The sequence below is a fragment of the Ranitomeya imitator genome, chromosome 6 (assembly GCF_032444005.1).
Source record: "Ranitomeya imitator isolate aRanImi1 chromosome 6, aRanImi1.pri, whole genome shotgun sequence".
Taxonomy (NCBI): Eukaryota; Metazoa; Chordata; class Amphibia; order Anura; family Dendrobatidae; genus Ranitomeya; species Ranitomeya imitator.
The window spans coordinates 171210142-171223368 of NC_091287.1; the positions used below are offsets into that span (position 1 = coordinate 171210142).

General features: G+C 40.6%; 1 protein-coding gene across 5 annotated transcripts in view; it reads left to right on the forward strand.

The window, feature by feature from the left end:
- The window catches only part of PDE1C (phosphodiesterase 1C), a 1560705-nt gene that overhangs the window by 1130528 nt on the left and 416950 nt on the right, over positions 1–13227 (forward strand). For all 5 annotated transcript variants that reach the window (XM_069730297.1, XM_069730300.1, XM_069730298.1 and 2 more), the window contains one exon: positions 4636–4776. In XM_069730297.1, the coding sequence (XP_069586398.1) occupies positions 4636–4776 (141 nt within the window). The remainder of the gene's footprint in view (positions 1–4635; positions 4777–13227) is intronic.

Genomic DNA, 13227 nt, shown 5'->3' on the forward strand with positions numbered 1-13227 from the left:
TGAGCACCTGACCCTCGATCTCCAACGGGAGATCTTGCCCTGGGCATGCTCAGTATGTGCAGACAAGGACTTAGTCCCAGAGAAGTCCGCTTGCTGCTGACCAGTACTGGCTTTAATGGCAGGAGCTGGAGACGCAGCAGTAACTCTTAGAACAGAGTGAGATTGAGCAAGACGCTGGGACCGACGTCTTTGCTGAGCAGACTCCACTGCGGCTGGAACAGAATGGGAGACCGCAGTGGAGATGGCTCGAGATTCCCCCTGTGCAGAAGCGGGAACTCGACCTCTAACATCTAGGATGTGGAATTCTAGTGTTTTGCCACAGCTCTCATTGATGTGCCATCCTGGATGAGCTGCACTACCTGAGCCAATTGTGTGGGTTGTAGAGTCTGTCTACCACGAGCGTGAAACCACAACCAACATTCAGAAAATGACCAAAACATCAGACAGTAAGCATTGGTACTGAGATGTGGTCTGTGGTCCCCACCTGCAGAACCACTCCTTTACTGAGCGTGTCTTGATATTTGAAAATAATTTCCATCTGTTGTCTATTCCATTTGCCCAACAGCATGTGAAATTGATTGTCAAATAGTATTGCTTCCTAAGTGGACAGTTTGATTTCACAGAAGTTTGATTTACTTGGAGTTATATTCTGTTGTGTAAGTGTTACCTTTTTTTTTTTTGAGCAGTGTATATTCAGTATTGGCCGCATCTTCTAAAGTTCTAAAGTCAAAACATAGACTACCATTAAAGGGAACCTGTCACCAGTTTTGGACAATATGAAGTAAGGCCACCACCTTTCGGGGCTTATATACAGCATTTTATAATGCTGTACATCAGTCCCCAACCCGACCTGTAAGAGAAGAAAAAGAACTTTTAATATGCTAACCTAGGGGTGGTCTGGTCCTAGGGGTGTCGCAGGTCTTGGTCCGGCGCTTTACATCCTCTTACGATCGAGGTCCTCCTGCTTGCTTCATGTGGATAATACGCCCCTGCGTCATCCACACAGTCTCCTTAGCATCGCGATTCTGCACAGGCATACCTCTCTGACCTGTTGAAGGCAGAGCAAAGTACTGCCAATGCGCAGGCTCTGGAAAAAGTAAAAGATCCCTGGCACATGTGCACTGCAGTACCTTTCTCTGCCCTTAACAGGACAGAGAAGTACGCTTGTACAAGAGTGCAATGCCGAGGAGACACTGTGGATGATGCAGGAACACTTGATCCACAAGAACCAAGAAAGTGGACGGCCACAAGAAGATGGGAGACTCCGGATCAAGAAATGCGACACCCCTCGGATCAGACTGCCCACAGGTGAGCATAATAAAAGTTAGTTTTCTTCTCTTAAAGGTCAGGTTGGTGGCTGATATACAGCATTATAGAACGCTGTATATCAGCCCTGAAAGGTGGTGGCCTTACTTCATATCGGCCAAAACTGATGATAGGTTCCCTTTAAAAATAACAGATGACAATTTTCATTAACTGATTCTAAGCAGTGCTTTGCATTTGCACCAGCAAGAGTAGCACATTTATGTAGGCACTTATAGCCAAGAGCTATGATGAACTCGCTGAAAAATAGTCCAAAATACATAAATAGTAACAGTTCTCAAGATTTAAGAAAAGTGCTTTGTTCCTCGACTCTTTGGGGATTTTTTTCTTGGATTTGCCCTTATTAGGGGAGGCAAGTTCTATACCATCTGGTCACTTGGAGTTCATTTTAAGGACAGGACAACTAAGCTGCACAATTTTAAGTTTGCAGCAGAAGACGCCCTGAGGGTTCCTATCACATCACAAATGTGACTTGGCAAGTCTACTGTTCTTTGAGTATGCAAAGGCATAATAAATGATAGTAAATTAACCTGTCATTGTTAGTCAGAATGGGATAATTTAGCAAATTAATAATACAAACAAAATAATAATAAATCCCTTTGACATGATAAAAGCTCACAGTAACTTTGATGCAGAATCCAAAAGTAAGATTGATTTAGGCTTTAGTGTTGATGCTACTCATCAGTGAAATAGCGCAGGGAGAATTAGCTGATAACCTGCTTTGGATTAGTCAAGCGAGATACATATTAACGGGCAATATTTCAAAGCAAGTTAGTGTACTTCTATAACATTGCGGCATTTCTGAGTAAAATATACATGTTGCAATAACATAGCCAGTATCTGAATCATGTTACCTGTGGTTCTGGCAGTATTACTTACCTGATAATATCTTTTAAGCTCTTACTGATTAGTTGCCAGATACACGGAATTAAATCATGAAAATATTCAGTTGTTTGGTCCCATCCGACATTGGCAACCTCTTTCATGCACAAGAAAAACAACATGTGGCCCACTTACAAAAATATAGAATGGTACTTGACTCAATGTTAATACCATCTACAGTAAGTGAGATATAGAAATGAATGGGTAGGCTTAAAGGGAATCTGCCAGAAGGATCAACCCTCCTAAGCTGCCTAGGATAGGTCATCAAAATATATCTGTCAGTCATGAACACATGTAAGTCATATGAATAAAATCATACATTGATATCAGCAATACAATGTTCTGTTCAAGAGAAATCCAAATTTTTCTGAATATGTAAATGAGCTGTTAAGATCTATGGGCCAGACATAGATCTCCCCAAGAATCTGCTTCTGCTTACAGAGCTTGTTTTAAATAAGTGAAAGCATAACCAGTGTGGGACATGTAGATCCGGAGAGCAGAATGTCAGATAGGGATGAAAACTGCATCTGTCAATCATTTTGTCACAACTCCCGGGTATTACTGCTGCGGGGAGACCTGCACGGCACAGCAAGGGAGCTGAGAGCATGGCGGCGGGGAATTCACAGGGTTGCAAAGAGGACCTGAACCATGTGACAGGGAAGGAGATGGTCGAGGTGACGCCAGACGCTGGGGTGCAGATGAGACGATGTACACTGAAGAGTAGTTAAACATGCCAAGGTCAAAACCAAGAGATAAGAGGTAACTAAGGGGAGAGGCGGAGGAATGGTCAGAAAGGGAGCCAACGGTCAGAAAGCCAACAGAACAAAGAAGCAGAGTAAAGCACAGAGAGCAAAACAAGCAAATGCAAATCGAGCACACAATTAAGGGGTCAGACACACAGACTAAATGAAAGTATAGCTGACAGGGAATGCTAGTCTGGAGTGTGTATAAATACCCCTCCCAGATCCAAAGAGAGGCCAGCAATATTAACCCTGAGAGAGCAGGACATGAACCATGTCCTATACCATGACACATTTATCTCAACTCATGTCACTGCTCATTTTGACTCAAGCTTTCCACAGCAGGAGAAATGTAGTATTACACAGTGTCTACTGAAGTACATGGAATACATGGCCTCTTCTAGTGCACCAGAACTGGTGTCTTATTTTTATAGAGTCACAGTTTTTCTTTTGGCATGGCTGCAAAGTTGTGAACCCACTCTGTTTTATGTCCATTTATTATTTTAAATACTTTTGTTGTGACTTTTGTTCTGTGCACATAGTTTTTAAAATATATTTGTAGCCTAAATGTTATTATTTAAATAAAAAGAACCTTGTAAATGGCATAGATGTGGTTGAGTCAGAAAGTTGGAAGTTGTTTCAATGGCTCATACCATACATAGATAAATTAATGTATTCTTTGTATGTGGCACTGTAAGTGATGGTCGAAATTAGTCTGTTTCTGTTATAATTTGCTTTATTAATATAATAAGGTGCAGATGAATATTTGCTGGATCCAAGGTACATATAAATGCATACATTTACATTCAGTGGCTTCATGGGTATATATGTGGGGACTTCTATATATTATGAGTGGCCAATGCTAGTGATTATGTTTAGCAATTTCAACAGCAATGTTGTGTCTGTGCTTGCCAATACAAATACATAAATGGCGTACTTCTAAAATAACATATGTATGGATTTTTGTAAGACTGGTAGGTAGGTACTGTATAATGTAAAGCACACTGTATTATAATGTATTAATTGTAGTGGTATATACATTTAGCTTAATTTCTATTCTCTTTGTTTATGTTCTTCTGCAATTCATTGTGGATAAAAACAAATTAACTTTTCTGTACTTTTCTATGGATTTTTCTTTACCCCAAATCATATAGCTCTGGTGCCTTGAAGGGCTTGTCAGCATTAACACATGAATGAAATTGGGCACTCCAACCACTGAACTAGTAGCTGCTTTGGCAGCGGCTCAGCGTGAGCAATATACTGGTGCCTGATCAGATGTCAGCTGATTGGTGGGGGCACTGGGTGTCCGATCCTCGGTGTCAGGCCCTCACCCAATACATTGATGAACTATCCTATGAAAGGTCATCAATATGTTAACCCTGGACAAGCCCTTTATGACCTCAACTTCTGGTTACAGAGGGTATCTTCACTGTAAGTATTTCAGCAGTCACATTAGTAGTGATACAATTATTCAATGGGATGTGGTAACGTTTTGAACCATTACATACGTGTAGCCTACATATCATATCCACTGTATATATGTCCTTTATTGTACTTTTTTTGCCCCTTGAATTTATTGTCTCATGTTTAAGGATTTTCATTACTGGATTATGTGTTATGAAATAGTCGGGTTTCCTCTTAATTATATTACATCTAGAAAACAAAATAATCATAGTGCTTTCTATTTTAGATACCAATCTCTGCACTCGTATCGTTTGTGGAGGCGCTGGAAGTTGGATATACTAAACATAAAAATCCTTATCACAACCTGATTCATGCAGCAGATGTAACACAAACTGTTCATTACTTTCTCTTTAAGTCAGGGTTAGCGGTAAGTAATAAGTTTTGTATCTAATATTATATTTTTTTCTATAGATCTAAAATGTCTAATATGATCTTGTGTCCTATTTCAAAGATATCCACGTTTATCTTATGTAAAGGAGATGTTCAGGACTACGGGCTGGACACTGATCTGTATGAGAATCTGCCTCCAGAGATTATTATAAATATAAGGGGAGTTACCAGAGTGATTTTTAATGACCGCTCATCTCAGTGCAGAGCTGTGTGTGATTATAACTAACACATCTGCAGGTTCCCCTCAGCTTCAGCTTTCATCTTATAGGAAGACAGGGTTGCTATATTGTGACAATACAGCAGAGCTATAAGAACTGCAACAGCTAAGGTGTTTGTCATGAAGAAAAGTTCAGTTCTACTATTCTGTGTTAGTTAAGTGTCTCACACTGGTAACGCTCCTTTTATTTATAATAATCTCTGGAGGCAGATTATCAAGGAGATCAGTCTTTTAGGTAATTTACATATGAGAAAAATCTGGATTTCTCTGGTGTGAAGAAACCAGATTTGTATCTTAATTTCCCAGAAAATCATGTTTTTGTAAACCAAAAGGAACTGATTTTTTATGTTTATTGGCTTGTGAATGTAAGTGTTTATGTCTGGCGAGTTAAGAAGACAGACTTGCCAACTGATATACTATCTAACATACTGTGTAAGTCTGTAATAGTGACTGTACATAGGGTTTTTAAGCTTTGTTTATTGATGGGTGCTGATATGCTAATAGTGCATTATATTATGGAACCAGCTTGGTAACTTCGAAAGCAGAGAGGGAAAGACTGTACAAATAGATTGAATGGATCTCATCACCATTGTTTACCTTATCTTGATGTTGGTCTGAAGGACCCTGGGTATTTCTAAAAATAGCTTACAGGCCTTGGGTATAAAAGAGACTTCTTCTGGTAAAAATCTCTTCAGGATCTTAGCCATGGGTCTGTGGGACCCGGCTGAAGAACACAGGACTGTTCTCGGCTATCTCCCTAAGCTCGTCGTTACCTCCTCTCTGTGTACATACCACAGATGGAGTAGTGACCCTGGGAGCTCTGATATAACATCTATCATTATCTCGGCAAGTCAGCGGAAGGGTGAGGCCCTGAAAAGTGCACCATCTTGGGGTAATTGCTGGGATTGTTCTTTTCACATTTGACTAATCCATGAGTTAAGGATCAGATACAGTGTTTTTTTTTAGAAAATGTATCTTTCTTCCCAAGTTATCAATCGTATTCTCTTTTGCTGTGGGACCCATGTTTGCTGACAAATGGAAGTGCTAATAAATATGGTTTCACTTCCTAATTTTATAAAAAAAAAAAGCTTCAAGACATTTAGTGCTACATAAACAAATGTGCCTAACTTATTAGGTTAGTGTACATAGCACACATCCCTATGTATATTATTTACTCCCTTTTGATGATCTCCCATGTATTCATATAGCAATATAACAACAGTTTTTCAAGTTTTAGTGATCATTTTGCACAGATTAAGAAAAAATATTATGTCCAATAAAATAAGCAAATGCTCTCATAAATACATAAGAATTTAACATAAAAAGTAAAGCCAGATACTGTAAAAGACAATCCTAATTGGTTTAGGATTCACAAAAGGCATTTGGATAATGTCAACTTCCCTGTGAGGCTCTATATTTGGTGTTTGGATGGCTTGTTCCAAACTTTTTTTTTTAGTATTCCAAAAGTGTTTAAATGTTATGACATTAGATTATAAGCATTAATGCATTAAAAGAGACAAAGCGTTTGATTAAATAGAGGACGTTCATCATATAAAATGTATGACTAATAAAAATCTGAGAACAGAATCATTATGTGTAGAAAGTATAACTAGATTAGGTCAGCTAATTGTGCTCCAGGCTCCTCTTGCCTTCAATTTCTGGGACATGAGGTAGATGTCTGAACAACACCACCATTGCCACCAATTTGATGTCATGGTGTGAATCATGGTGTCATGCCCCCCACTCCTCTATACCAACTAGCCTCTCTGATCACTGTACAGAGAGACATTTAATTGCATTCCAATTGTATGCGAAAGGTGATCTATCAATGGCCTATTTTTTATTAGGGATGTTTAAAGATCTATATATATAGATCGCCCCCGTGGGCAGTGGGGAACTCGGTACCGGGTCCTGCGGTTCACAGGGGGATGTCACGGTGGCTGATTCGGTCCGTGGCCCTTGGGACGTCCAAGTTAAAGGGAAAAGGTCTTTAAAGGGGAAATGTTCGTGATGCCACCTGTGGTATTCGGCCAGGGTGACCAACGCTGCTTTAATGGGTCCACTGGGGTGATGTTATGGCAGCTAGATGGTATACCTTCCCACAGGTGAAGTATGTCCCCAGGGCTTCCCAGTGTGTGGATGGTGTGAGGTGTAGTGAAGAATGAGGATACAAGGTTGCAGTCTCTTTACCTTTTACTGAAGGCTTCAACATCCACAGTCCAGAGCACCAGATCACAGGGCAGACAGAGTCCGGCCGTTTTTGAGGCAAATCAAGAGTCCCCTTGTCCAGATAGAAATTGGTAGCCTTCCTCTAGCGCCATATGTTGTAGTACCTTACTGCTAAGCCTCTCATAAGGTCCTCACAGATGTTGTAGATGTTGTTGATGTTATGTCTCTCTCTCTGTCCCCCAGATGGATAGGACATCTTATAGGGGAGTTCACCTTAAACACGTAACATCACTCCCCCCTAGAGGAGAATGACATTACTACAATGACCAGGACCCTGGGGCGCTGCATATACATTACACTAATCTTGGCTGAACCTGCCAATACCAGCAGGCTCAGTAGATAGTCTAATGTGTATGGGACCTCTTGACTTTCCCCGAAAAATTATGTTATGAGAGATAAGGATCCAGCATGTTTGACCTTGGATTGACTATCCTTTTGTTCTTGGCTAATTAAGCCATCACCAAACTAGGCTCTTTCATAGAGGACATAGTAGCCCTGAATTCCTGAGTATTATCGAAGTTGGGAAAGATTGCTGCCAGACGAACAATCGGCCAAATGACCATCTATTGTTTATAGGGGCCCTAAGACTGACTAAGGCCATCCGTCTAATTTATAGCATCTAGGGCTTCTGTATTTTGTAGTCTGGTTTATTTTTAGTGTATTTTAATTTTCTTAAAAGTGGATTCTATGGCTCTTTAAACTTTCAGGTGTACATTTTCAAAGGCAAAGTTCACATTTGCATTTGAGTCCACAGCGTGGTGCTGCGGACTTCTTCCCTTAAGCTCCGCTTGCTTCGGCATGCGTCCTGCGTACCTATCTTTAACATTGGGTACGCAGGGACATGTGTTGTATGCGGATGGGTACATACGGATGCATACGCATGCCCACTGAACGCAAGAAAATGCAACACGTGTTTGAAACGCGTCCAATTTCTCAAGGCATTTCTTCATCCGGTATGCACCGGCTTGTCAAGCAGCTTCTTTATAAAGTTGTCAAATAAAGACTTTTGATTTTAATTCCAGAGCTGAATACCTTCGTTTTCATGCTCTGTAGTTTATTACTTTGTATGCTAAGGCTTTCAAAAATCCAATGAATTCATTTTTCTGTCACATAGAATGTTCTACTGCCTTGTGCAGTGGCCAGACTTTCCCCTATTCCTTTGGCTGTTGGGATTACTTTGTCAATTCACAATTCACTAATGTCATGGTATGTGATATGCTGTGTTACAACATTAATAATATAGGATGTTTTATCACTCCTGATTATTTCCAGGCTTCTGTTCTCTAGATCCCAATGCACATAGATAGGCAGCTATTTCAAAATACCATAATATATAATACTTCTCTTCTATGGCACTGGTGCCCCAGATGAAATAAAGTAATAATTTACTGTATGAGGAACAGCAATGTTTTCCAACACTAAACCTTCAGATTTGAGACTTCTTTAGAAGAAATGGTTACTATAATGTGCACCAGTGAGAAGACAATACGACACATACAGACCCACATTTATTAATAATAGAGTATTTTGCCCCCAAATTTGGAGACACATGTTTACAAGAAGTAGATCTAAATATAAAAGCTCACAACTTGTAATACCTTCAGTACATTGGGGACTATTTGACTTAATTTCTTTGTACAACTGCTTTTGAGTATACTGTACATATGTGTCACTATGTTGCATTTAATTTAAAGCCTTCCATTTGTAAGCGATAAATTTATATATTTATAAACTCCACATGCCTGGCTGACCACCTGGCTTCTAAGTTGACCTTAGAAGTGCATTTCTTTGCACAAATATGGTGCACTTTAATTTTGGTTGAAAACTCCTCTAAAATCATACATACAGGTCCTTCTCAAAAAATTAGCATATAGTGTTAAATTTCATTATTTACCATAATGTAATGATTACAATTAAACTTTCATATATTATAGATTCATTATCCACCAACTGAAATTTGTCAGGTCTTTTATTGTTTTAATACTGATGATTTTGGCATACAACTCCTGATAACCCAAAAAACCTGTCTCAATAAATTAGCATATCAAGAAAAGGTTCTCTAAACGACCTATTACCCTAATCTTCTGAATCAACTAATTAACTCTAAACACATGCAAAAGATACCTGAGGCTTATATAAACTCCCTGCCGGGTTCATTACTCAAAACCCCCATCATGGGTAAGACTAGCGACCTGACAGATGTCAAGAAGGCCATCATTGACACCCTCAAGCAAGAGTGTAAGACCCAGAAAGAAATTTCTCAACAAATAGGCTGTTCCCAGAGTGCTGTATCAAGGCACCTCAATGGTAAGTCTGTTGGAAGGAAACAATGTGGCAGAAAACGCTGTACAACGAGAAGAGGAGACCGGACCCTGAGGAAGATTGTGGAGAAGGACCGATTCCAGACCTTGGGGAACCTGAGGAAGCAGTGGACTGAGTCTGGTGTGGAAACATCCAGAGCCACCGTGCACAGGCGTGTGCAGGAAATGGGCTACAGGTGCCGCATTCCCCAGGTAAAGCCACTTTTGAACCATAAACAGCGGCAGAAGCGCCTGACCTGGGCTACAGAGAAGCAGCACTGGACTGTTGCTAAGTGGTCCCAAGTACTTTTTTCTGATGAAAGCAAATTTTGCATGTCATTCGGAAATCAAGGTGCCAGAGTCTGGAGGAAGACTGGGGAGAAGGAAATGCCAAAATGCCTGAAGTCCAGTGTCAAGTACCCACAGTCAGTGATGGTGTGGGGTGCCATGTCAGCTGCTGGTGTTGGTCCACTGTGTTTCATCAAGGGCAGGGTCAATGCTTTATGGTGATGAAGATTTCATTTTTCCAGCACGACCTGGCACCTGCTCACAGTGCCAAAACCACTGGTAAATGGTTTACTGACCATGGTATTACTGTGCTCAATTGGCCTGCCAACTCTCCTGACCTGAACCCCATAGAGAATCTGTGGGATGTTGTGAAGAGAAAGTTGAGAGACGCAAGACCCAACACTCTGGTTGAGCTTAAGGCCGCTATTGAAGCACCCTGGGCCTCCATAACATCTCAGCAGTGTCACAGGCTGATTGCCTCCATGCCACGCCGCATTGAAGCAGTCATTTCTGCCAAAGGATTCCCGACCAAGTATTGAGTGCATAACTGAACATTATTATTTGATGGTTTTTTTGTTTGTTATTAAAAAACACTTTTATTTGATTGGATGGGTGAAATATGCTAATTTATTGAGACAGGTTTTTTGGGTTATCAGGAGTTGTATGCCAAAATCATCAGTATTAAAACAATAAAAGACCTGACAAATTTCAGTTGGTGGATAATGAATCTATAATATATGAAAGTTTAATTGTAATCATTACATTATGGTAAATAATGAAATTTAACACTATATGCTAATTTTTTGAGAAGGACCTGTAAATGAAATAATAAATGTGAGACAAATTGAATGATGCAGCACCACAATTCAAAGACAGGAGTAGTATACTACATTACAAACATCAGACTTTAACTGCTTACCCCCTGAGGGTGGTGTTAGGGCTAGCGGAATGCACCAAATTATAAGAGAAATGGTATAAGGTGCGTTTGCAGCCCGGGGTCCACCATGCAGAGATGGAGCCTGCTGCTGAGTAATGACGGACTATATGGCGGAACAATGTGGATACAGACACGGGTTAACTTCACCCTGTGTGAAGGAAGCAAACCCTGTTGCGTCACAGGGCCGCGGTACCGCACCAAGAGCGCAAGCAAGAAGTCTCAGGACTCTATCCCAAGACGCAGGATTAGACTACGTTCAGACCACTTGCGCTCGACACCACAACTAGGGTGTCAAAGTAATAGAAAATATATCTTAAAGCACAAGAGTGCGTGCTGTGCCACTTTGGCGGATGCCACTAATCACCCAGACTTGGAATAGGAAAGCGCTCTATAAGCGCACGGCGCTGCACTGGCGGTTACAGCAATAGACGCTGTATCGTGTGTCTTTATGTTGACAGCTTAATTGGGCACTAGACATCAAGCATCCACCTTTTGCGAACAGTCATACACAAGGGAGGGGATTTTAAAGAACGACTTGCACTCATCAACACACACACAATTCCAAATGTACACTAGCGCGTGGCCATGCAGCCATGCAATACTTTTATAGCTGCAGAAAGAACAAGACCTTCCCGAAAGGACCAATGGGAGTCAGCCACAGAAGAAGAACACCTTCAGGACCTTCCTAAAGGACCAATGGGATTTGCTGCAGTATCTAAGCATGTGACCCTTGATCTCCAACGAGAGCTCTTGCCCTGGGCATGCTCAGAAATTGAAGTGCAGGACTTAGTCCCAAACACTTCTGCTCGCCGCTGCCCAGTACTGGCTACAATGGCAGAAGCTGGAAAGGCAACAGTGACCTGTCGTCCAGTATCAGCCTAAGCTAGATGCTGGGACTGACATCTCCACTGAGCAGACTCCACTGCGGCTGGAGAAGAATGGGAGACTGCAGCAGAGATGGTTTGAGATTCTCCCTGTGCAGAGGCGGGCTCTCGACACCTAACAAGTGGTTTGCTTGTTAATGACCAAGCCAATTCTGACCACTGTCCCTTTATGAGGTGATTCTGACATTGTTTTTTTGTGACATATTGTACTTCATGAAAGTGGTAAAATTTCTTTGATATGACTTGTGATTATTTGTGAAAAAAACGGAAATTTGGCGAAAATTTTAAAACTTTCCTACTTTGAATTTTCACACCCTTAACCCCTTTACCCCCAAGGGTGGTTTGCACGTTAATGACCGGGCCAATTTTTACAATTCTGACCACTGTCCCTTTATGAGGTTATAACTCTGGAACGCTTCAACGGATCACAGTAATTCTGACATTGTTTTCTCGTGACATATTGTACTTCATGACAATGGTAAAAATTCTTTGATAGTACCTGCGTTTATTTGTGAAAAAAACGGAAATTTGGCGAAAATTATGAAAATTTCGCAATTTTCCAACTTTGAATTTTTATGCAATTAAATCACAGAGATATGTCACACAAAATACTTAATAAGTAACATTTCTCACATGTCTACTTTACATCAGCACAATTTTGGAACCAAAATTTTTTTTTGTTAGGGAGTTATAAGGGTTAAAAGTTGACCAGCAATTTCTCATTTCTACAACACCATTTTTTTTTAGGGACCACATCTCATTTGAAGTCATTTTGAGGGGTCTATATGATAGAAAATACCCAAGTGTGACACCATTCTAAAAACTACACCCCTCAAGGTGCTCAAAACCATATTTAAGAAGTTTATTAACCCTTCTGGTGCTTCACAGGAATTTTTTGAATGTTTAAATAAAAATGAACATTTAACTTTTTTTCACAAAATTCAGCTCCAATTTGTTTTATTTTACCAAGGGTAACAGGAGAAAATGGACCCCAAACATTGTTGTACAATTTGTCTTGAGTACGCCAATACCCAACATGTGGGGGTAAACCACTGTTTGGGCGCATGGCAGAGCTCGGAAGCGAAGGAGCGCCATTTGACTTTTCAATGCAAAATTGACTGGAATTGAGATAGGACGCCATGTTTCGTTTGGAGAGCCCCTGATGTGCCTAAACATTGAAACCCCCCACAAGTGACACCATTTTGGAAAGTAGACCCCCTAAGGAACTTATCTAGAGGTGTGGTGAGCACTTTGACCCACCAAGTGCTTCACAGAAGTTTATAATGTAGAACCGTAAAAATAAAAAATCATATTTTTTCACAAAAATTATCTTTTTACCCCCAATTTTTTATTTTCCCAAGGGTAAGAGAAGAAATTGGACACCAAAAGTTGTTGTACAATTTGTCCTGAGTACGCTGATAGCCCATATGTGGGGGTAAACCACTGTTTGGGCGGATGGGAGAGCTCGGAAGGGAAGGAGCGCCGTTTGACTTTTCAATGCAAAATTGACAGGAATTGAGATGGGACGCCATGTTGCGTTTGAAGAGCCACTGAAGTGCCTAAACATTGAAAC